Source organism: Mesoplodon densirostris, chromosome 4 (genome assembly GCF_025265405.1).
Source record: "Mesoplodon densirostris isolate mMesDen1 chromosome 4, mMesDen1 primary haplotype, whole genome shotgun sequence".
Classification (NCBI taxonomy): domain Eukaryota; kingdom Metazoa; phylum Chordata; class Mammalia; order Artiodactyla; family Ziphiidae; genus Mesoplodon; species Mesoplodon densirostris.
The window spans coordinates 169674969-169701855 of record NC_082664.1 but is presented as its reverse complement, the minus strand read 5'-3'; the positions used below and the strand labels follow the sequence as shown (position 1 = coordinate 169701855).

General features: G+C 35.9%; 1 protein-coding gene across 1 annotated transcript in view; it reads right to left on the bottom strand.

The window, feature by feature from the left end:
• The window catches only part of PLXDC2 (plexin domain containing 2), a 401022-nt gene that overhangs the window by 103078 nt on the left and 271057 nt on the right, over positions 1–26887 (bottom strand). The window contains exons 7-8 of the mRNA XM_060095440.1: positions 21656–21774; positions 7419–7518 (exon numbers count right to left, since the gene is read on the bottom strand). Coding sequence (XP_059951423.1) covers positions 7419–7518; positions 21656–21774 — 219 coding nt within the window. The remainder of the gene's footprint in view (positions 1–7418; positions 7519–21655; positions 21775–26887) is intronic.

Genomic DNA, 26887 nt, shown 5'->3' with positions numbered 1-26887 from the left:
TCCACAGGAGGGACGGAGTGATTGTATGGAAACACCAGGAATCCTCTCCAATCAATATCCACTCTAGCTCAAATGAAAACAGTTTAATGAGTACCCTGTGGCATGATTAGCCATGATCTAGTTTACTTCTCTGTCTTGAAAATTAACATTCACACAGAGAATGTATGAGTAATTTCCTCAATTGTCTGATTCTTTATATAAATGTTTTAATATTTTGTCTGGATTGTCAGGTAAATGATTAGCTAACATTTCCTTATTTATGTGTTGTCAATGCTTAATGACTGGTCCCAAATGATTATTTCTTATTTTCTTTACTAGTTCCCATTGAGTCCAGCACACAGCACCATTTACTGAGTACTCTTTAATGTAAATAGCATGTATTGCACGACTACAAGTTCATTCCCAGCATAAAGACTCGGGAAAAAAGAGACTCTTGAGAGAAAAAGTGCACTATTATAGAAGTTATAAGCTTCCCACACGAAAATGCAATGCATTATCAGAATTCGCTAGTTGGAGTTGTGAAATAAAGCATCTACAAATAGAAGATGCTTTTGCCTCAAACATTTAAAAATTCTTGGGACTTCCCTGGTGGTCTAGATGTTAAGACTCCGCACTTCCACTGCAGGGGGCACAGGTTCAATCCCTGGTCAGATAACTAAGATCCTGCGTGCCGTGTAGTGTGGCCCCCCCCCCAAAAAAATTCTCCCTATAGTTCTATTAAAAAATAATATAATTCAGCATTGGAAAAGGCAACATAAAATTTAGGTGACCATGAGGTGCTAATCTGAACCTCTCATATTTTCCTCTCATTATTCTTTTGTGTTCATAGAAATTCTAAAAAAAATTCTCAAATATGTCAAAATTAATCAGTGATTTATAATATCCAGAAAATTCTTAAATTTTTGCTTCTTTTGAAAAATCAAGATCAATCAAATAGGGTATGTTAGAAATGTATGTATTAAAGCAATAAAATATCACTTTGCATAATGCTATCTATCTTGGAAGAGTTTTGTGAGAGGATACTTTATGGGGAGAATGTCATGATTTCTATTTCTTCTTCCTTTTGTTCAGCCTCGAGTGAGCTAGTGTGTACTTGACAACAGAAGCACCTAATGAAGCTGTGTGGTAAAGAGAAGCAATTTTATCTTCTGTAAAATGAGTAAGTTTGAAGTGTTTTCCATTTTGAGGAAAGACAAGGTAAGATGACACAATTTCCTGAAGGGTTTGTAGAGCGATCTGTTCTTAAATGAATGAAAAGACCCTGATAACTTTGAAAATAACAGGTGAGGCTCAGTTCTTCTGAAAGAGCTTTAATTGGGGTGTATAAAATGTTAAGAAAAAAAAAGTCATGTTTTTCCAAGACTATTTGTTTCCTCCATAGTTTGTCAACATGTTCTTTTATTTTAGTTGCTAAGTAATTCTAATGGATGTGTCCTACCACTGAATCCAAAATTACAATTTTTTATGGGCAAGATCAATTAAAGTGAAATGCTTAAATCTGAAAATGTATCGCTGAATAATATCTAAAATTCTAAGGCCTTTCAGAAGGCAAAGAAGAGTAAAAAGTAGGTTAATGTAAATATTATACTTGAAATTTTTTTTTTTTTTTTTTTTTTTTTTTTTGCGGTATGCGGGCCTCTCACTGTTGTGGCCTCCCCCGTTGCGGAGCACAGGCTCCGGACGCGCAGGCTCCGGACGCGCAGGCTCAGCGGCCATGGCTCACGGGCCCAGCCGCTCCGCGGCATATGGGATCCTCCCAGACCGGGGCATGAACCCGTATCCCCTGCATCGGCAGGCGGACTCTCAACCACTTGCGCCACCAGGGAGGCCCTATACTTGAAATTTAATGTTCTATTTAAACATGTGTATATGGTCCACTGTCACCCTGTTCAGTATGGTGACCATTAGTCATACATAACTCTTAAAACTAAAATTAATTGAATCCAATTAAAAATTCAATTCCCCAGGTTCACTAGCCACATTTTAAGTGCATAGTAGTCACATGTAGCTAGTAAGTCCATATTAGACAATCCAGATTTAAAACATTTCATCAGCACAGAAAGTTCTATTGGACAGTACTGGTCTATACTACTATTTTTTTTGAGAATTAAAGCTTAAGACATTTTATGTAATAAAAGTGCATCTCTGTTTCTGAAAGTTTTTTTTTTTTTCAGTCTGTGAACATAATTTTGATCAAGTTCTTTGAGAAATTGATGCCTGGTCTGTAAGCTCATAAAGAGACCATGTATGGCAAACTATATACAATGTTCCTCAACGAGTTCCCTAAATCTCTAAGTATTTTTAAAATATGTTTTCTCTTCAAATTAGTTGTCATTTTTATTTTTGAAAATGCTAATGTTTCTTATTGAGCTGTGAATAATAATAACCAAAAAGCAAAGGCACACGGTAGCATACACAATATCAATAAATTTAAAACAGCAGATGCTGATGAGAAAGGGATTGGTGTTAAGAAAGAACCAGATAATGCATGCTGGTGAGAAGAAAAAAGTGGAGTATTCTAAGGGATTCAGAAATTGCCATTATCATAACTTGTAGTAGAACCATTTCAAGTTAGGTCAGCTGCTTTCCAGATTAGTTTCTAGTACAAGAGTTCTGCGTGTGTGTGTTAAAGTAACTTTCACATTAATGAAATGACATAGCCTTAAGTTTCCAAATAAACGGACCATGGAGGCATGAACGGATTTTCTGGGTTTCTTGCTGGAAATGTTATGCTCATTAAGCTCAGAGGGTGGAGAAAAAGGTGAGGGATGATGGGGAAGGTCAGCACTGTGGAGAGTAAGATCAAAATTCAAAACGTTAAACGGGAGGAGAGAGAAACAAACAAGTAGAACAGTACTAGAGTGCACTGTAGGTTTACCCAGGAAGGCCTCTGCACACAGCGGAAAAAAATATGGAGGGACATGAGATGAGGCTGAGAAAGAATTACTTAGCAGAGCTACTTAACAAGAAATTATGGCAATTACACATGACCTATGAATATATGACAATGTTAGAACTTTCTGGTAATCAAAAGAATATTAGAGCAACAATGAAATATCATGTTCTGCTTATCAAATTTGAGAAGTTTAAAAAATGATGTCTGAGAGCATTTGGGGAAGTGGGATATCTGATATGATGCTGGTGGGGGAGTAGATTGGTACAACCCTTACAGAAAGCAATCTGTCAAAATACATAAAAATTCATTAACGTTCCATGGTTACATATTCATTTTTTATGGATTAGATATGAGTAAAAATTCAAAAACAAGGATGTTTAGTGCTGCTCTTTTACTGACAATTAATATGGAAAGCAACCTACATGACAAACCAGTGCTGAAAACAGACTACACAAATTATGAAACAAAGGAATTTGTTGCAGCTATTAATGACCATATTTACATAGGTATTTAGCAGTGTAGGAAAAATGTGTTGTACATATTATAAGAAAAACAGGTGGCAAAAATATGTATAGGATAATGCCAATTTTCTTACCCTGTGTGTGTTTGTGTGTCTATACACTATAAAAAAAGATTGAATGCAGAGATATGAAAATATTGATTGTTATCTCTCTGTAGTAGGTTTACAGGCAATTTAATTTCCTTCTTTGAGTTTTCTATTATTTTACCAATTCCTCTGAATTAATATGGACTATGCTTATAATCCCAAGTATGTTTTTACACTCGTATTTCTGTAATGAATAAACAAGGTCATTGTATATAGACCTGTTTTTCACATCTGTACCTGTGGAGATTGAATTGGATGATCTCTATACTTTTTTTTTTCTGTTTCTAAAGTTCTACAAAATAGTTTATGAAAAACAGAAGGTGATGCAGAGATATACATACACACGGACAGACAGACACAACAATATGTTAAGAAACAAATGCTGTCATCGTCAGAAAGAATGAGTTTCAGAGAGTGTCAAGGTGTCCTTGAGTGGAAATCCCCTGTGGCCTCACTCCCATGGGCACTGGGCCTGGGTGTGGACACCTCAGTCAGCATCACTGTCTTTTTAAAGTAACAATGTAGATGCTGATGAATAAGCAATACAAGTAAATAGGGCTTCCCTGGTGGCGCAGTGGTTGAGAGTCCGCCTGCTGATGCAGGGGACACGGGTTCGTGCCCCGGTCTGGGAAGATCCCACATGCCGCGGAGCGGCTGGGCCCGTGAGCCATGGCCGCTGAGCCTGCGAGTCTGAAGCCTGTGCTCCGCAACGGGAGAGGCCACAACAGTGAGAGGCCCGCGTACCACAAAAAAACAAACAAACAGAAAAACAAGTAAATATAAATACAGTGTTACTTTGTGTCAGGTACCACATGCTATACACATATTGTATCTTAGGTACTAAGATGGTCATTTTGCATATAAAGAAAGTTATAGAAATTAAATAATATGTTCAAGGTCTCATGACCAGTATTCACATTACAACATCCCTTATACATTCTGGACTTTTAACTAGATTTTCTTTTTCTTTTTTTAATATGAGGGTTAATTTCACCATAGACATTTTTCATTTTTTTGAAGGAGCAAAGAAATCCCCTTGTAATTTCAGAACTATTTACTGATTTACTAACAATACCTAAATTCCCTTTGATATTTTAAACTATCAGATCACCTAATCTTTTTTGAAAGGTAAAGGCTACTTTAATAAACTATGCCTGAAAGTTACATGGAAAACATTTATTATTTGGAAGCCTTTAAAAACTGAAAAAGAATTTTTTTGTTGTTGATGTTATGATGGGGGAGGGAGGAATCTTCGTAATAAACAAATTCAATTTGCCTTAAAGCTTTTTGAATGCTCTACCAAACCTTCACCAAATCTGATAAGAATGGTATACTATTGTGGTCCCACTGGGAAAAATTACTCTCAACGTTGTGGCTCACTTTCCCATGTTGTCATGGCTAGATTAAGCAAAGGATCTAGGTTCTATAACCCATGTAACCAAAATGATTTAAAGAACAGAAAATTGATCTTATGAGAACAAGCTCCTGTGTAATAATGCACCTTGGAATACAGAAGAAAGAAAGCCGCCCATTACTTAGGATAATGATCAGTTTTTCCCTAAATTCATGCAGGAGAAGAAAAAGGGGTAACAGAGATGAAAGATTTAAATTCCCTATGAGGATCACTCCTAATAATGAAGGTTATTAAATAAGGGAACAGAATCTTGAAAAGGACTTAAATATTTATCTAAATTCTAACTGTACAAGTAACATACTGATCTCTAGGAATCATCTGATTTCTCAGGAAAAAATGATACTTGTTATAACTTGTATTATGATATTCTTGGGTTAGCCTAATGTCTGAAGTAAACAAGTATGCTTTTTTTTTTTCAGCTGAGAATACAATGCAGCCATGCAACCATATCTTTCCTCTTATACAGAACCTCCTGTAACAGATACTGTTACACCTGATAAATGTGGGAACAGATTTTTAAGGAGGTTAAAATTTTTCTGTTCCCCCAAAGATTTTTAAGTAGAACACATCAATTCCAGTGTTCTTGCTGAAATACAGTCCCATCTAATGGCAGGGGTGAGTAGATTAGAAACTCAGGACTTCCGTTCCTTCCTGGCAAATTTTCTCAAGGTGACAGTGAGGTCAACAGGAAATGTAAATGTCACTCCAGCACACAGCCTGCCTGAGAGAAGCTTCTCTCTGAACTCAAAGCTTGAGTACTTTCTTTAGATGAATGCTGACTCCCAAACTTTAGACATAATCTGTTCTCAAAATTCGTATTAATTTTGCCAATTAATTCAATGAAATTTATATTTGAGAAGGATATTTTCCCCTCTAAACATAATGGTCACCCTGTTACAATATAACAAGGGGTGCAGAATTGCATTTTGGGACTCTGAAGTCTGAGTACAATTTTACCATGTCTCAGTTCTGACACAACACTTGAATATTATAATACATTAGTAAAAAAATTTTTTTTGTACGTTGGTGGGTCTTTTTCTCTAAACAATAATATATCAGCACATCAAGAAAGCCAAGATGCCTTCTGAGGAAGCTGCAAATAAAATTCTTTCTGGGACGAAAGAAGCCACAAATAAACTAAAACTAGCGATTCTTTTACTTGTGCAGTAATTGACTCGGGTCATGCTTGACTAACTCCTCTGAAAGGAAGAATGTGAGAACATTCCTCCTCACACAGAAGTCAACTTGGCCTCTCCCAGGGTTCGGCCTCTTGACTAAGAGTTCTGTCAGGATGTCTTTATGTTGCCTACACATAAGGATATATCTCTGCTTTGTTCACAGTACAGGTTTGTTTCTGGAAAATCTGCCTTGATTTAACAGGTGGCTGGAATATTACCTCTCGCAAATTCTCAGCTAACAAGGAGAAACAGCCATGGAGGACTCACGGTCTTCACCAAGCAGAACTGCCACATATGAATGTCATTCTAAACCGTAATTGTAAGATAACCTCTATAATGTTTCCAGCCCATCCTCTGCTCTGAAAAGTCTAATTTCCACTTCATTTACTTTCTATATTTGAGGCGACATAAACAGAATTAGTTCAAGTCAAGACCAAACAGCAAATGCATGTGATAAATTAAGTCTACCACTATAATGAAATAAAGAATTTTGCTCAAGAACTTTGAGCAAAAGGGAAAGGAATGATCTAATCTTGAGATGTATCATAACCTCTTGCTTTACATAAGTGCATCTGGGACACAAACAGTCACCTTTGGTATTAACATACCCAAGCAACCCTCAGGGCTGTTCCTGAACTAGAAGGAGGTTTTAAAAAACAGAAGCTTTCAAAAGAGGGCTATTTACATGATCAGAACTACTACAAATAGCAGTTACAATTTGGATTTCTAATATCATGAACAGATGCCCAAAGTAACATATATGTTTTTATTCTACAAATGTAAACTAGATTAGATAGGCAAAAATGATTTAAACAAAGAAAATAAAATATATTGTGTGGTAGGTATGGCTCCATCAAGATTTTTTTAACCTCAGTTTATACTTTTTGAAAATCTTCGTTTAGACTCTCAAACAGTTTTATACAAACATGTTAAACATGAAACGGTACAAGGCTGTTCTTTTGCTGATAAATTTATTTAAATGAAATAAACAATCATACACCTATCAATCAAATGATCTGTCACTCTTTTATGTTCTTCTTCCTATTAATAAAAGAAATATATCTGCACAACCAAGCTAACTATTCCAAAGAATCTAAATTCTCTTGGCTTGGCTATTTAACTTCACTTCACCTAAATTATTAGTTCAACACTAACAGAGAGATAGCAAATGCCAAAAAGACTTATAAGCCAAACAATATAATTAACAAGCAGCAATTAGCTAAGTGATTCGATTGTTCAAAAGTCACATCTGCCCTAGATCAATCTCCCTTAAATTTACCCCACAGCAGGCTCAGACTCTGCCATTACCCTTCTTCTACATACTGGGAATTTGTTGGATCCTGTGGACAACGACAAATGCATCTGACAGCCCCACTTTCACTGGGTGATTGGTCGAACTTATTTGTGTGACCAAGACAGGAATCTGGAAAAGAAAAAGCAGATTGCTGTGAGTTAGATTTGAAGTTCATTTGGGGTAGGTGTGGGGAATGTGACCATCTTGTTTAATGGATAAAATTTGATTATGGAGATGAAGGAAGAGAGAGAGCAGGAAATATTAGAGAAGAAAAACATACAACACCTAAAAATAACATCTGTTTAGTGCTATTTGATGGGTTAAAGTGACAAGAGAGTTCCTGGTCCTACAGACAGGGCTACTTGATGATGAAAGTAACAGATTCTCGGAGAATCTAACTGATGTTGAATACTGAAAACTTCTCACACATATAGGCACACCATGAATGCATGTAGTGCGGGCTATCATTACAGAAATAGAGATTCTTTTTGTACCATTTGTTTTCCCCAAAGACTCTATTATATATTCATTTTCATAGTTTTAAAAAATCCTTGTTTACAAGTGGCCTTATAGATATAAAACCTAGAGAAAGATAATAAGTACATTCCTAAATATATATGTAACAATATCATTGTTAATTAATATATAGTGAAATTTGGCAATTGTTTCTTAATGGATGTTGAACTTCACTATTCTGGTTAAAACTCATATGGAAAACTTATGAATTATTATGGGTCAGTTCAAGGTCATAGTTCCTAAATTTAAACCTCAATAGAGCTCAAATCTGCATATGATAGACATTTATAATGTGTACAGTTTTAAAAAATTAGGACACACTGAGAATATATTAAACATGATACAACAGTTATAAATGAGACAAACTCTTGGAGCTGTTTTTGCTAGATTTAGAAAAGAATCATTGGAGATATGATTACTATCTTTACTACCAGTTTTATAGAAATGAAAATGGGGATGAAAACATCTTCAATACATAAAGGGACAAAAAACAATATAGAAGGATAAATGCACGAACAAATCTTTTAAGTAGAATAAGCAGATTGTGGGCCATCTGTGAGTAATTCATTAAAGATCATACTAGATCAGACATGGCTGTATAAGCCATAATAAACAGCATAGCAATAAAAAAGAAGGAAAATAGGGGACTTCCCTGGTGTTGCAGTGGTTAAGAATCTGCCTGCCAATGCAGGGGACACAGGTTCGATCCCTGGCCTGGGAAGATCCCACATGTTGCAGAGCAACTAAACCCATGTGTCACAACTACTGAGCCTCCACTCTAGAGCCTGCGAGTCACAACTACTGAGCCCATGCGCCACAACTACTGAAGTCCGCGTGCCTACAGCCCATGCTCCGCAACAAGAGAAGCCACCGCAATGAGAAGCCCGTGCACCGCAATGAAGAGTAGTCCCCACTCTCTGCAACTAGAGAAAGCCCGGGTGTAGCAACGAAGAACCAACGCAGTCAAAAATAAATAAATAAAATAAGTAAATTAAAAAAAAAGAAGGAAAATAACTTGGAGAGAAGATGTAATAAGGACTGTACTGCTTATTTTTGCCCCTGACATCATGAAGTTGTAAAAAGTGTTATTTTGTTGAAACTAAGAGGAAATTTTAATGTTTCTGAAATTTGTGGAATTATCTCAAAATAGTAAATGGAAGATATTTTCCTTTTATGTACTAATCAGTCCCCTCTTGAACAATGTTGTAGTATTGCCAGTTTTATATCAGTGTGTCCAGTTCTTAACCACCATTAAGAAGTATTCTGATATTTGGACAACAGAAACAAACAAAATCAAACCAAGATTTTTGTCCCTAGAAGTTCATTTACTAAATGAAACTCTGATATAATTTATTTATGGTAATTGCTAAGCCATACTCAGTATCAATGTATGTAATCCCTTTTCTTAGGGTACATTATCTTATTACCCAGTTTATACTCCATGTTGAAGAATGCTAATATAGGTGCAATTTATATTTAAGACAGACTTACAGTGAAAGAAGAAAAGGCAAAGGGATAGAAAGCCACAGAAAAAAGTTCCAATTCAAGTTATATTTTGTATATCCTAATAAGACAAGCTCATAATTTTTAAGCAGCATCATTAATAGATGCCTGCTTAGGAGTAAGTATGAAAGCTTTGCTATTGGATTTGTTACTTGCTTTCATTCTTACAACATCTATGACTGCAGTTTTCCTCTGCAAGGTATGAAATATTTTACCAGATAATTCTGTGGTAATTAATTGTACTTCTTTCCCAAACTCAAAGCAGAGCTTGAGTTTATATTGTTATCAACTGGAAAATTCTATTATATTGTTATGAATATTACATCATCATATGAGAGCTTGTTTTCCAGGTCACATGTCTTGGATCTGCAGACATCCTAGCTTCTCTTCTATTCACATTACCTACTCCATCTCTTCTATCTCTCATTGTCTCTTCCCTTATCTAGCCATCTTTCATTTTTATTTTGTTTTCTCCATCTCTTTCCTTCTTTTCACTCCCTTCCTTTATATTTTAACTCTAAGTCAAACTCTCTCCTCTTGTGCATTTGATCTGTGGTAGATTGACTGCACTAATGGCCTCAGTCCATGGCCTCTTTTAATCCATATTCTGCCTTCTCACTTGGTGGTCCTCCGCCATTCTGCCTCTTCCTCAGTAATATGGCAAAAGAAGACAACAGCAAACTTGAAGCAGAAGAGAGGCTTGAAAAGGTGCTTGTACATTTCCACCTCCTTTCTGGGACTTCTGCCACTGCCATGAGAATTTACCCTGCTGAAGATCTATGACAGACACGTGGAGGAATGTATTCTTTCTAGCAGAGGTCATCCTTGAACAACTAGCCCCTAGCCAATCCACAAGCTAACAACTGACACATGAGTGAGCCCAGCTGAGATCAGCAGAGTCTTATATCTTGTGAGAAATAAGAAATAGAGTTGTTTAGGCCACTACATTTTGGGGTGATTTGTTACACAGCAATACTAACCAATGCATTCTCTACTAAAGCTCTAATAGCCAATACAAACTTCTCTGGGTGTCTCTATAGAAAATGAAGTAGCATTCTTCCTCCTAGGTTTCTGGGAATCAGATAAATATCTCTTGAGGTACAATTAAACTTGAAATATTGGAAAGTTCCATTAAAAAGATGCATTTTCTGCATCTTTTTTTCACTCTTCTGTATCTTTTTATTTTCTAGCGTATTCTTTTCCCTGTGGATTCCAAAAATGAAGACCAAGGTGTATAATTTATCCAGATTTAGATTCATTTAACTTAAGGTAAATCCATGCAAAATCAAAATGGGTAACCTAACAACGCAGAGAGTTTTTTGTCCACTGAAAATAATCCTATCGTAAATTGGCCAACCCTCTAGGAAGACAGTAGATGATCTGTAAGCCCTCTTTCAAACCTCAAATTCAACAATTTAATTCTACTGAATGATCTAGATTTTCCCAAGCTTCAACAAGTACATTGTTAATAATGATCCAAAAAAATTATAAGGGTGAATTCATTCATAATATTTATCAGATATTAGTTGAACATTTTCTCTGTATTACTGTAGGCACTGGAATTACAGGAGAAAACAAAAAAGCCCCTGATCTCATAGAGCTTACATTCTAGAGAGTAGAGACTGACATGAAGACAAGTGAACATAAAAAATACAGTATGCTAGGAGGTGGTAAGTGCCAAGGAGGAAATGAAAACATGGGGAAGATACAGTGAGGGATGGGGGCCTCTTTAAGAGAAGGAGTCACAGAAGGTTTCTGTGATAACGTGACTTTTCTGTAGTAGGAGAACCTGCCATATGGAGATTTGGGGAACTGCTCTGTAGAGAGACCAGTACATGCAAAGGCCTTGTCTGAATTGCTTTTGCTGTCTTTAGGAAATAAAAGGTTATCACTGGAGCAGAGGGAGTAAATAAGAGTGCTGAAGGAGATGGGACGCAATGACAACAGATCAGAGGGAGCATGTATTCCCTGCAAGCCATGGCAATGACCCTGGATTTTATTCCAAGTCGTATGGGGAAGGGTTAGACCGTCTTGAACAGAGGAAGGACATTCCCTTACATCTGAAAAAGATCACACTAGCTGATGTGTAATCTGGACTGGAGGGGGAAAAGGGAGACAGAGAAACTAGTTAGAAGGGTATCACCGTTTTGCAGATGAGAAATGGGTGGCTTGGAGTACACTAGGTAAGTGATAAGTATAAGAGCTGGAGCGACAGGAAGATGATTCTGGATGAATATGCCATAGATTTAAGGAGAGTGAGACAGTGTCACCAAGACTTTTGGTCTTAAGAGCAGGAAAAATGGAGTTGAGCTTTTCATCAGAGCCAGCATGTTGTTGCACACCTTCAGGGTTCATTTCCATTGCTGGCTACGAGGATGGTGTCCTTTGCTTGTGCAGAGAAGACAGCTCTGAAGAGCAGTACTGAAGCATCCAGAGATGGAGGAGACCAGGGCAGGAAGCAGTGGAAAAGGATGACGGCAATACCACTGGCCTCAAATGCTTTTCTTCCAGATTTTATAGAGTTCATGAATAAAAGCATAGAATTTCTAAAACTCTGGTATTTTATCCTGATTAAATATTAACATGAAAATGTACAAGAAGCTTTTGACTCCCTACATTTTCCTAGAAGCCACCCAAACCTTTGATAAAACGATTACATATCAGGTTTAGAAAAAAACACTTTCACCAATTGAATTAAATGCTTAATTTGGTAAAAGATTAATGAGGCAAAGTCCAGGCTTTCTCTTAGATTTCTTTCAAGAACATGTCTGCCTCTCTCCACCTGATACTGTCCTATCTTTTTCACTTTGCCTTCTTGGACTGTTATCTTTTTACCTCAAAACCTCAAAGGCGTGGGGTTGTTCGGCGTAAGGATGGTTCATCCACTCACTTACTGCATCGAAGTAATTGGGCTGTGTGAGCTCTCTGTGAGCAAGTCAGGCCAGACTGCAGGTTCCCATGACAGTTTATAATGAGAGGCCGTTAGTTAGGCTGCATCAGGAGCCCTGCTAAAACCGCATTTAACATGAACTATTTTTTGACTAACATCAACAAAGCCATTGTGTGTATGTATATAAATAAACTATCTAGAATTAGAGCAAAAAGTGTGCAAGAAAGGATCTTAGTGTCACAGTCCCCTAGTCTATAGAGGACTCTGTATTGGATAAGTACCCAAGTCAGAGAAGCAGGGGTGAAGGATGATTCCCAAGTACAAAAACTCTGAAAACTCTGCTTATGGAAGCTATCCTTTATCCTATCTACAAATTTATATTCATCCTTAAAATGTCTCCTAAGTTAGTTCCTGGGGATGTCAGGAAGCCAATTTGAAATAATACAAACTCTGAACTACACAAGCTTTTTAAAAAAATGTAGTTCATTATTTTCAAATGCCTATAATACTTGCCTTTTTATAATTAAAGCAAAGCTAAATTTTCACTCAGCCTCTGTATGATTTGTAATGAATCATAAATTTCTGAGAATGAGTTTTACAATTAGATTCATTCCACAGGATAGATATAGAAAAGGAGCATTAACGCCAGTTAAAATATGCTTCCATTTCAGCTTACATAAGCATTTATAAATTCTTTTTTTTAAGGTGTTTTAATTTTCCTTCCATTTCAGCTTACATAAGCATTTATAAATTCTTTTTTTTAAGGTGTTTTAATTTTCCTTCCATTTCACAAGACACAGATAAGTTTGTTATTTAAGTAAGTATAATTTTTTTCTATAAATGATACAGGAAGCAAATGAAGTACAGCGACAGAAAAGAGTTGGAATAACTAGACAAAATTAAAGTAGGAAATGATATTAGGAGTCAGTAAGGGTAGGGCAGAGCACGCTGGCCTTTGGAGGAAGATTCAAAGATGAAAGTTGTTCTCTTTTCCGTGCTGTGGTATCATTCTCCAGCACACAAGGGCCTGACACAATACCGAAAACCTGAACGTCTGTCTCTAAAACAGTTAAGGGGATAACAGCATGCTGCTTGAGTCACAGGGAATAGAATTTTATTCTTCTCTCTGTTCTGCCCTGCAAACCTTGCCAAAACATTCATTCGTTTCCATTCTGGCCCAGCTATCTATCTAATAGGCAGTGCAGCATCTCAGCAAGGGTTTGATTGCAGAGTATGTGCTCCCAAGTATGAATCATATGCCTATCAGACGCAACTGGAGAAGAATTAGTCTAAACTCATTTTTGTTAACTAGCTAATCAGCAATGTGGTATCTAATAGCTTAATATATATATACCTTAAAAAAAACCCAAAGCTTAAAATTTTAACCATTCTTACCTTCACTTAACCCTTAAGTTCCTACCTTATCTCCCTTAAACGTCTGATCAGGCTTCTCCTTACTCAGTAGGGTGTCCAGTTTTAAAAAGTCATGCTCAAAGCAATGCATAAAGCCCTGAGTATTAGTGCTTAGTTGTCTGAAAACTACATTTGAATAGAAGGGCTTTCAGTTAAGTTTGACATTATAAAAACATCCATTTGCTTTCCTGAATATCATTAACATTTTGCACGATTATTTGAATCCCTTTCTAGCTTTTAGATTCTGAACTCTTTTCGTATGCCAGGTATTGAGCAATGCACTTACTTGATGGCGTGAAAGTAAAGGCGAGCCATAAGTTAAAGATATAATCTAACATTCCTCTTACCCCCATCTCCACAATCGTACCCCATAGAAAATCTGGAAGGAGACAACAGAATGAAGTTAGTAAGTAAAAATAGCTCCCTCTTTTAATATAGGGACTGCCCAATACTGAACTGACAAACTAGAGTGGGAGCATCATATAAAAGAATACAGTGAGGCAGGAGCCCCCTGAAGAAGCCTGTGCAACATGGCTCAAGATAGTCAAAACCATAATGGGGACTTTATCTGGGACTATAGCTACAAAAGGGAACTTGTCTAAACACGGCTGGGAAAAGGAATGGGATTAGGAAACTGCACCCTGGGTTTGGGGAGACATGGGGAAAGTACGAGGCCTTTTGCCTTAGGCATAAATTAGCTCTTTGATCCTGGAATCCTCAGAGCAGGGACTGGATATGGCCTATACGGGCAGGAGCACCGTGTAGAACAAACCTCTCCATGTCACCACAAAGCTTAAATGGAAGTGGGGCTTGGAAGGAGAAAACGTACCCAGGAAGATCAAATACCTTGTCCAAGGACAACATAACCTGCTAGGGGCAGGGCCAGCATTAGAACAAGCTTTCTGTTTCTACAATTATTTCTTCTAGATTATTGATCTTGCTTCCTTGCTACTTTATTTATTTATTTTCACTCACAACATTATAAAGGAAGAACGGGTTCAATTTGTCATTTTCTTACACTATGGGAAATAAAAGAAAATTAAAATATTGGGAGCTTTAATATGTGAGATAACAAAAAAAGTGCAAATGCAAATGAATTAGATCCTAAAGCCATGTAGATACAACTTTATACTTTATGTACTTAAAATACAGGGAAGTGGTAAGATATAAAATCATCTGTGTCTATATTTTTTTTGGAATTTTTTCTTTTTTTAAAAAATTTTATTGAAGTGTAGTTGATTCACAATGCTGTGCTAATCCCAGCTGTACAGCAAAGTGATTCCGTTATACACACATGTATTCTTTCTCACACTCCCCTCCATCACAGCCTATCACAGGATACTGAATATAGTTCCCTGCGCCACACAGTAGGATCTTGTTGTTTATCCATTCTATATATAATAGTTTACAACTGCTAATCACAAACTCCCAATCTTTCCCTCCCCCACACACCCTCCCCCTTGGCAACCACAAGTCTGTTCTCTATGTCTGCGAGTCTGTTTCTGATTTGTTGATAAGTTCATTTGTGTCATATTTTAGATTCCACATATAAGTGATATCATATGGTATTTGTCTTTCTCTGTCTGACTTACTTTACTTAGTATGATAATCTCTAGTTGCATCCATGTTGCTGCAAATGGCATTATTTCATTCTTTTTTATGGCTGAATAGTATTCCATTGTATATATGTACCACATCTTTATCCATTCATCTGTTGATAGACATTTAGGTTGCTTTCATGTCTTGGCTATTGTAAATAGTGCTGCAATAAACATAAGGGTGCATGTATCTTTTTGAATTATAGTTTTGTTTGGATATATGTCCAGGAGTGGGATTGCTGGATCAACTGGCAACTCTATTTTTAGTTTTTTGAGGAACCTCCATATTGTTCTCCATAGTGGCTGCACCACATGAACTGTTTTTTTAATTCAACATTCCCCACACCTTCCTGGGTGGTGGTAATAGATGTTCCATGAAAAATGCATTCCCAGGTCAAAAAAGTTTGATCAGCTCTGGGTTAAATGAAGTTAATTTACCTTTGTGGCTGTTTTTCTCAGAGTCTTTCATTGCTAATAGGCATTGGGAAAAGTACATTCTGGGAAATGCTCAATTTAGAAAACACACAGTTTGAGAGACACTTACTTAACTTATTAAAGAGCCATTTTGCTTTCCTTTCCTCTGCAGAGACATGTTCTCAGTTATGGAATTATTTCTTGAGAGTTTATAATTAGCATTTCATGTCATCTGGGTTTACTCAATCTTATACATTTGTTAAATAAATTTTATTTAAATTATATATATATATATATAGTTTCTTGTATGCATATATATTATTTTAACACATGTTAAACATTCTCACATATATAGCAATATCCATAAAGGCAAATCACTTCATATCTAAATGTCTATTGTTTCACTGTTCAGTTCTTTTTGGCTTTCTCTTACTTCCTTGAATTATTTTTTTCTATAAATTTTACAAGCTCAGCAAGTGTTCATCTTTTAATGCTTTCAGAATGATTACCATGAATGAAGGGTCATTACACTTTAAACAAGAGAAATAGTCTTCAAATAAATTTTAAAAACACATTTAGGGTGCCAGTTAGACCTACAACCAATTGGCAGTGGTGATTTATTAACTATGCGTTCGTCCACAGAAACAGTAAATGTTACACTAAGGAACATTAGGATTAAATACTTAAATGGTAGAAGTAATTAAAAAGTAATTTTACTTAATAAACAATAAAGTTCCTCTATACAGACCTCCTCTAATATTTGCTGCTGAAGGAGATAGTAAGTTATTCAACCAAGAAAATGGATAAAGTGGGCTGACTCTCAGGTGGGATATGTATTCTCTATGAGTTTCCCTGTGGCCATGTAGAAGGACTACATGACTTTTTAATTGTATTGTCTCAAACTAATGACCACTCTGTACCTCCCATGAACTGGTGAAAAAAATTAATCAAATTTCCAATAGACACAAAATGAATCACATCCTTCCTGAGTCTGTATCTAAAGTAACAATAAATTCAAAATATAATAGGAGAAGAGAGATGAAACAAGTCAGAGGAAATGCAACTTCTAATATATGATAGTATACTAGGATAGGCAGCATCAAGAAATATAAGAAATTTGATTTCAAGTCTCTAATGTGTTTGGAATCATATCTTTCTTGTGAACAGGTAGTTTCCTTGTTACATTATCAAGAGACCAAGAATTTCAGGTCTATTTTGTAATCAAGCAAACAATCATCACTATTCAATGGTAACTTAAAATAATATAAAGAATCTGGTTTCTAGGATGACAGCTAGTTATTTTTATTAACAGAATAGGAAACGGGAATTTGATTTTTCCAAATTCCATTTATCTAAGAAAGTACATATGCTTTTACTATTATTTTTACTTATGCACAACTTCTTTTCATTTTTTAAAAAAATTAATAAAATAAGTGCTGTGGAAAGGCAAACCATTCTTACCTGTGCTATCAAGTGGCTGAGTTACACTACAATAATGACTAACCAGGAAAGACTGTCAGGGATATCAAAGTGAATAAAGCAGTACAGCCATTTCTTGAAAAGGAAGCTTGTAGGGAGGCACTATGGTACAGTGGTTGGGCCTATGGGCTCTAGAGTCATATTCCCTTGGATGAATCTTTGTTTCATAATTTTGGGAAAGTTACTTAACCTCTCTGGGTGTTTTGGGTTCCTTCTCTGTAAATGATAAAAGTGACAACCTCTTAGTTTTGGTGAGAATAATATGAGACAAATTTGAAGCATGTCGGTCACTGCCTAGCATATATGAAGAGCTCAATAAACATTAGATTTTACAAATTTTGAGGTTGCTTTTAAAAATGAATGGGACTTCTGGTTATGGCAGACAAACTTGTATAAGGCCATCATTTCTACTACTGAGACCAAGCAGGAAAGATAAAAAACATATGAAAAGCATCTGTTGAAGGCATCAGGTGGCTGTCAAAGAACAAGGACCTGAAAAGCCAAGAATCCAAAGAAAGGAAATCACAGAGGTGAAACCAACACTGCTTTCCCTTCAAGGCATTTGACAATTACTAAGCCAGATTTAGAGACAGAAAATCTGAACAGAACTTCAGGCAGTCTCATGGAGTTGTGGAAAACACAGAGTTCAGGACCACTAAGGCAAAAGGTCCATAGTAATTAACCAAGGGGTTATGTGGAGATTCCTGAAGGACTACATTCTAAGAGTTAGGGCTAACCAGAAATATACCAGTTTTTATAAGGGCCGATGCTCAACTGTGAATGAGCTTAGTCCTGCTCAGTAGTAAGTAATCTGTTCCCTCCTAACTGCCTAACAAAAAAAGTAAACCCTTCCTTGAAGAAGAAAATATCATCCACAACCTCAAAGCATCTCTTTACTATTTTGTAAACAATGCCCAACATTTGATCAAAAATTACCTAACATGCAAGGAGACATGACCAGTGAATGAAAATCTACAGAAAAAGAAACAAAGTAAAAAAGAGATGATAGAAACAGACTCATATGAAATCTAGATATTAGAGTTAGCTATAAACTTTAAAAGAACTGTTATTAATATATTTAAGAATATAGATGACAGGATGGTTATTTTCATTAGGTAATTAAATCTATGTAAAAGAAACAAATGGATACCCTGAAATTGAAAAATATATTAAAGTGAATGGTTGATAATTTGAGAGGAAACTTTTGAAAAAAACCATATGTTTTTTGTGTTTTGACTTCCATCCTAAGTAAACTGTATCTTTGAAATTAACTAAAATAAACAGCTGTGTAGCAATAAGGGCCTATAACTTAAAACATAATTTCAAATCTTTGGTTGAATAATACAGAGCTATAATCTTGGGAGAAGTAACTTAATTATTTAAAGGAATCTGTGTCCCCACTACTTCTCTCACCAGTATGGTTAGGAGAACACTGTGACTTTGTGAAGTCACAAACTTCATTAAATTCTTTGAACAAATCTGTATTTACTCTTATTTCAAACAGCAGTAGTAACTGCCCTATCTCAATCTCATTAAGATTGTTATAAGTCAAATGTATTTTCTAATTTATTGATCATTATTTATCACAGTCTGCACTGTGAAAAATTATGCTGTTGGAGACATGACTACATACGGAACATGACAGAATTGGAGGTCATCTGAGTGGTTAGTATGGGCAGTTGGCACATTAAGAGTTACTAAGAGAAACATAATTAAGTACTGGAATAAATCATTTGAAGGTAATAAAAGTGAAATTTCTGTCAAAAATTTATTCAATGAAATACTAATTTTACTCCATGTTGAGTAAAATTATTAGCAGTTTCTGAATAAATCAGAATTTTTCTTCTCACTCATGTAAAATATAAGAAAATAAAACAAAGCTGGCATTAATCAGTTAAAAGCAACTAATTAGAGTAAGAACTGCACTTACCTTCCAACCTATAACTTTACTTTGGTATATTTAATCTGAATAGGAATACGATATTATACTCCTTATATTCTTAGGTTCTTACAATTTCATTAGCTCTATAGCTTAATTAGGAATACTTCTCCTGACTTTATGGGACTGTAATTGTATAATATATGGGAGCCACATAAAAAGATTACTAAACACCAAACATTAACAAATATTTATTGGAAAAAAACAAATGAGAAATAGATTTGTAACTTGTTTTACATAATCTCCTTGGGAAAGAAAAAAATGTTGAGGTATCTTGGGGTCACCACATTAAGGTGTTTTGTTCTGGATTTGTCCTTAACTAGCTCTGTAAACTCAAGCATGTCATTTAACCTTTCTGATTGTCTGCTTAGCTATAAAATAAATAAAGATAAAATAAAGATAAATTGTGTATGATCTAACTCCATAATTAAGCCACACACATTTATTAAACACCTTTTATGTGCCAGTGCCTTTGTAAAAGGCTAAGAATATTAAGAATATAAGTTACTGTTGAAGAATTGAAAACTATAATGTATATGAAAGCACTTTGTCAAGGATAATACATTATGTAAGGAACACGATTTTATGCTATTGAAATTATAAATATTTTTCTAGAAAGGCCAGGAGCACCTAGCTCTCACCTCAAATGCATGGGGATCCTTATTGTGGCAAATTTTACAAATAGAAATTTGCCTCAGCAAAATAAAATACATGACAGTTATCAGGAAGCAAAGAGGTAGAATAGGAAATAAGTAACTGTTTTTTAACCAGGACAGAGAAAGGACAGCGAGGCAAATAATAAAGTAGTGATTTCTTTAGAACTCTAACTTCAGAAGGACTGATAGTCTGGAAATATTAAGAAAGCGTTAAAATTGCCTGTCAGCTTAATAGTCTCATGACAAAACAGGAAAACCATAAGGGAAAATTTCTCTTTGATTAAATAAAGAAAAGAAAAGGACATTTTAAAAATACCAACCTCACTACAAAGAGAGAATAGGAAAAATAAACTGTTACTCTGCAATGTGAGAAACCCATTGAGAACAGTATAAATAAAGATGACAATTTTGATAATAAAGACTGGAGAGAGAGACCACAATAAGAACACAAACCTCTGTTTTGACAAAGCCTACAATTAGTGAGATTTTAGATTCTAGACTTACTGACTCTGCCTCTTTCCAGAAATTTTACCACTGTTGGTTAAAATGTTGAAAATAATATTCCATAACATCATTCTGCAGTCCCAGCAATACACTAGATTACAATGAAAACTAGAATGAGTCCTATTGAGCAATATTGTCTCAGCTTCCAGGGAGTGTGATATAAGGATACGGTGGGCTATGATACCAAAACATAGCTCTGGATAAGGAATCACCAAGCAGAACGGATCTTACATTATATTCTGTGTATACTATTGCCCCAAGTAAATGATTAATTCCACACGGAAGAATTCTTTAAAAGAGTGGAAACATTTAACATGGTTATTAGATTTCCAAAAGTTGGCCTATTGAGTTGAAATACAACCATCCCTCACTGTATAGAAAAGATAGATTTCAGAAGACATGACCAAAGTGAATCCTTTTAAAACTGTCAGCATCTTTTTAATAGCCAGGGATTCATTTCCCAAGGGAAAAATAACCCTTCAATTGAAAATAAGATGTTGAGTCTGTATTATTATAAATACCCATTAATCCATGGGTTAATAATGCCCATTACCAATTCACATTGTGACTATTGACTGCCTAAAACATCACATCTGATATATTATTCTTATATTCTTTATTTTCTTCCCCCAAAGTTTAGGTTGTCTAATAGACCTTAATTACACTGTCAATAGAGTTTTAAGCCAAACATGCTATTATTCTAATTTAGACGTTCTGTAAATTAAGGCTACAATTTAGTCAATTTCCATTCCCTGTCAATTTGGTAAAATGAAACAAACTAAGTTTAAATTTCTTTATTCTTTCTGTCACTTTGATCTCTAATTAATCTTTCCTATCAGGTGGCAATAAATATTAGCCAAAGGGATTGTGGACTCAGCTGTCGTGGAATACTTTCAGTATTGGGTCATTGAGCCACACAAGACTTCATGTCTATTAACACTTTTGAAATTATAGCCAAAAAATGTCAAAGAAGTTGACAAGGCAAAAACAAATAAACAGTATAAATATAAGTAATCAGATTTAGATGAAAATCCTTCCAAATTGGAGATATTTTTTCTTAGAGATATTTCATTATATTACCACAATAATATAATTATTTAATAATTTTATGAAACTCATGGGTCAGAATGCCAAGGATATCAGAATGCAAAATAAAACAAAACCCAAAGAATTAACAATTAGTGCTACTCGGTAGATTTTAAAAATTGTATTTTTTTCAATAAAGCAAAAGAAACCAAGAGGTGAGAAAATGATCTGAGGTTCATGACTGTAAAATGTCCTTTTCTTGACACTTGGAGGAAAAGATAGAGAGGTCAAGGTCAATAGGGAAGGAGATTATCAGTACATTACTTACTTCCTTATATCCGAAGATGATGCGTCCATCCATGAGGAGGGTTGCTTGGAATGTGAAGCTTCCCAGGTTGTAATTATCCTGGAGATGTACGTGGTCCCACTGGACAACAAGCGCTGTGCCTATAAACCCCATTGGAACAAAAGAAATGCAGTGAGAAAAATGTATCAATCAATTCTGGTGGGAATCTTCACAAATCATGGATCTAACCTTCACATCTAGTAGCTGTGCTACTTGAATTTTACATAGTTAACTGAATTTCTGTTACTGAAATAGCATTTGAGATATTTTTAAAGAATTGAGTATTCTCTAAATATTTGGTAAAATCTAACCTCATACTGAGGTTAATATTGAGCCCGGTATGGGGGAATTTTGCCTTAGGAAGTCCATTAATGTTAATGGGTACTGTCTGCTTAAATTTCCATGAGCCACTTTCAAAATACAACCCAAGTGGCTTGAATGAACTTCAAATACATTTGACAAATGCTGAGAGAGAAAGGAACACATTCAGGGAAGCTAGAATCAGACTTGAAAATGTCTATTTCATACTTAGAATTATACTCTTCCATGCTAAAGAAATTTCTTTAACACTCATGGGAATTTTCCTCTTTAATTCACAATGTCTGCATTTCTTTGTTGTACTGCTTCTAAAAGGTTTCAAGGTAGCTTAAAGGGCCTCAGGCTAACATTTTTGAAGCCCCTTTAAGTACACTGGGATGAATCTTCAGTGCTATATATCATATTCTGATGAGTCAATCTGCCAGTGTTTATTATAAAAGTATTAACATGAAACAGTAATTGAAACACAGTTTAATAGCCACCAATGAGAATATATATTTTGTTTTTTTTAATCAGTGTTTCTCTTTTAGGTTTTATTTATATTTATTTATTTATTTTACTGGGGTACATATAGTTGTTTTACAACATTGTGTTAGTTTCTACTGTACAGCAAAGTGGAGTTCCCTGTGCTATGCAGCAGGTTCTCATTAGTTATCTATTTTATATGTATTAGTTAGTGTATATGTCAATCCCAATCTCCCAACTCATCCCACCACCCCTCTTTCCCCCCTTGGTGTCCATATGTTTGTTCTCTACATCTGTGTCTCTATTTCTGCCTTGCAAACAGGTTCATCTGTACCATTTTTCTAGATTCCACATATATGCGTTAATATACGATACTTGTTTTCTTTTTCTGACTTCACTCTGTATGACAGTCTTTAGGTCCATCCATGTCTCTATAAATGACTCAATTTCGTTTCTTTTTATGGCTGAGTAATATTCTATTGTATATATGCACCACATCTTCTTTATCCATTCCTCTGTCAATGGGCATTTAGGTTGCTTCCTTGACCTGGCTATTGTAAATAGTGCTGCAATGAATATTGGTGTGCATGTGTCTTTTTGAGTTATGGTTTCCTCTGTGTATATGCCCAGTAGTGAGATTGCTGGGTCATATGATAATTCTATTTTTAGTTTTTTAAGGAACCTCTATACTGTTCTCCATAGTGGCTGTATCAATTTACATTCCCACCAACAGTGCAAATGGGTTCTCTTTTCTCCACACCCTCTCCAGCATTTATTGTTTGTAGATCTTTTGATGATGGCCATTCTGACTGGTATGAGATGATACCTCATTGCAGTTTTGATTTGCATTTCTTTAATAATTAATGATGTTGAGCAGCTTTTCATGTGTTTGTTGGCCATCTGTATATCTTCTTTGGAGAAATGTCTATTCAGGTCTTCCACCCATTTTTTGATTGGGTTGTTTGTTTTTTTAATATTGATCTGCATGAGCTGTTTGTATATTTTGGAGATTAATCCTTTGTCTGTTGATTCGTTTGCAATTATTTTCTCCCATTCTGAGAGTTGTCTTTTCATCTTGTTTATGGTTTGCTTTGCTGTGCAGAAGCTTTTAAGTTTCATTAGGTCCCATTTGTTTATTTTTGTTTTTATTTCCTACTCTCGAAGGCAGGTCAAAAAAGATCTTGCTGTGATTTATGTCAAAGAGTGTTCTCCCTATGTTTTCCTCTAAGAGTTTTATAGTTTCCAGTCTTACATTTAGGTCTTTAATCCATTTTGAGTTTATTTTTGTGCATTGTGTTAGGGAGTGTTCTAATTTCATTAACTGACACTGTTTATTCTTTTTTATTTTTTTAAGAAAACAAATGAGCAGCTAAGACGTTTGCTTAGCTCTAAGTATTGGATTTTCTAATCTTTTAAAAAATCTTGTTGCCAAAAAATGAGGTACAGAAATGAAACTCACAGAACTAAGAGAGCATAACTTATCTCCCAGGTCAGTAAATATATGATTAAAAAGAAAAAAAATCAATATTGCATGACAGAGAGCTTTTGGGTTAGTGAAGATGTGGAGATGCTAGGAGAGTAGAGTGCCCAGAGAGGGCATGGATGCCCCATACTCTTTCCCATGTAACTTGCCCTATACATGTCTTCTGTCTGACTTCCTGTCACCTTCTATACCAGGTGATTGGAGTAGACCAGAACACTGTCATTACTGTGTTTTTGAGTATAACTTAAGGCTGAGATCTTTTGACCAAGATGGCAACATAGAAGGCTCCTGATTTCCCCTCTTCCCATGGATACACTGAATGTACAGCTACACAAGGAGCAATTTCCTTTGAGAGAAATACAAAATTAGCTGAGTGACTGCTATACATGAGGCAACTGAGAAAATACCCATAATGAAACAGCACACATCTAGGTGCTTACTCTGATTCTCTGGAGCCCAGAAGAGCCAGTGGGTACTTCCTCTACCTTGTTCCTTTGGCTCAGTCCAAGGATAAAACCAAGTCACCAGCAACTCTCTGGAAGGAGCTTGCATACATGTCTGGCACCCAGTTTTTGTGGCTGCCACCTGAGGACAGGCCCCCAGGTCATCTTGCTCTGAGAGACAATGGGGTTTGCATTCATGAGTCCCACAGGACTGTAGCACACAAAGAAGCAATTGTTAATAGACACACCTGTGAGCACTTGCATCATTTGCATTGGCTATCCCCTCAAGGCTCAGTAGAGAGGGAGCAGACAAAATACCTGTCTCCCAGTTTATCCCTGGAGAGGATTTGACTGCATACTTTTCCAGTATGCTGCTGCCTGAGGGACTGCCAACAAATCTAGGTGCTGACTGCGATCTTCCCCTTTGGGAAACTGATGGCTCTTGGCACACCCAAAACTACTGGATGCCACTGAGAACAAAGATGGTGCCTTGAACAATCACAAAGGTTTGAAAGACAACCAGGAGCTTGAGCTAAGCTGATTGATGAACTTCATGTTGTAGAGAAAACCACTCTGACAAGACTGGAAGAGGTAGCTATTTATCTGATGTACAAAAACTAACAGCGAGTAAAGAAAAATGAAGAAACAGGGGAATATGTTCCAAACAAGAAACAAGATAAATCTCTAGAAACTGATCTTAATGAAACAGACGTAAGTGATTTACCCAAATGAGTTCAAAATAACAGTCATAAGTATGCTCACTGGACTTCCCTGGCAGTCCAGTGGTGAAGATTCTGGGCTTCCATTGCAGGGGGCACAGGTTTGATCCCTGGCTGGGGACCAAGATCCCGTATGCCACACAGTGCAGCCAAAAAACAAAAAAAAAGATGCTCACTGAGGTCAGGAGAGCAATGCATGAACAAAGTGAGAATTCCAATGAAGAGACAGAAAATATAAAAAGTACTAAAAAGAAATCATAGTACCGAAGAATACAATAACTGACCGGAAGTTTTAATAGAGGGGTTTAACAACAGACTATATCAAGTAAAAGAAAAGATCAATGCACTTGAAAACATATCAGCGGAACTGATCCAATTAGAGGAGCAGAGAGGGAGAAAAAGAATGAAAAAGAGTGAAGATAGCTTAAGGGACATATGGGACACCATCAAGTAGACCAATATTCACATTATAGGGATTTCAGAATGAGAAGAGAGAGAGAAAGGGGCAGAAGGATTATTCAGAGAGGACTTCCCAGGTGGTGCAGTGGTTAAGAATCTGTCTGCCAATGCAGGGGACACGGGTTTGAGCCCTGGCCTGGGAAGAGCCCACATGCCACAGAGCAACTAAGCCCATGCACCACAACTACTGAGCCTGTGTTCTAGAGCCTGCAAACCACAACTACTGAGCCCATGTGCCACAACTACTGAAGCCTGCATGCCTAAGGCCCGTGCTCTGCAACAAGAGAAGCCACCTCAGTGAGAAGCCCGCCCACCACAATGAAGAGTAGCCCTGCTCGCCGCAACTAGAGAAAGCTTGCGTTGCGTGCGGCAATGAAGACCTAAAGAAGGCAAAAATAAATAAATAAATTAAAAATAAAATGATTATTCAAAGAACTAATGGCTGAAAACTTCCTTAACCTGGGGAAAAAAACAGACATCCAGATCCAGAAAGCTCAAAAATACCAAAAAGATGAATCATAAGGGATTAACACTGAAACACATTATAATCAAATTATCAGAAGTTAACAACAAGGAAAGAATCTTAAAAACAAGAAGAGAAAAGCAATTTGTTACTTACAAGGGAAATTTTAAAGACTCTTAGTAGATTTTTCTGCAGAAACCTTGCAGGCAAGAGAGAGTGGGGTGAGGTATTCAAAGTGCTGAAAGAAAAAACCTGATAACCAAGAGTACTTTATTAAGCAAAGTTGGTCTTCAGAATTAAAGGAGAGAAAGAAATTTCCAGACAAACAAAAGCTGAAAAAGATCTTTACCACTAGACCAGACTTATAAGAAATGTTAAAGGGAGTTCTTCAAGCTAAAATGAAAGAATGCTAGTAAGTAACAAGAATTATATATATATATATATATATAAAACTCACTGGTAAAGGTAAATATATAGTTAAATTCAGAATACTCTTATAATGGTGGTGGAAAAATCACTTATAACTCTAGTATAAAGGTTAAAAGACAAAAGTTAAAAAAATAACTATAACTACAATAGTTTGTTAGTGGATATGCAATATAAAAAGTTATAATTTGTGATATCAAAAACATAAAATATGGTGGAAGGCGTAAAAATGTAGAGCTTCTGTATGAGTTTGAAGTTAGTTGTTATCAGCTTAAAATTGATTATATAAGATGTTTTATGTAAGCCTCATAGTAATCACAGACCAAATACTGACACACAGAAGATAAAGTACAATGAATTGAAGCATATCACTACAGAAAATCAAATCACAACGGAGAGTGAGAGAAAGAAAGAACAAAGGAATTACAAAACAGCCAG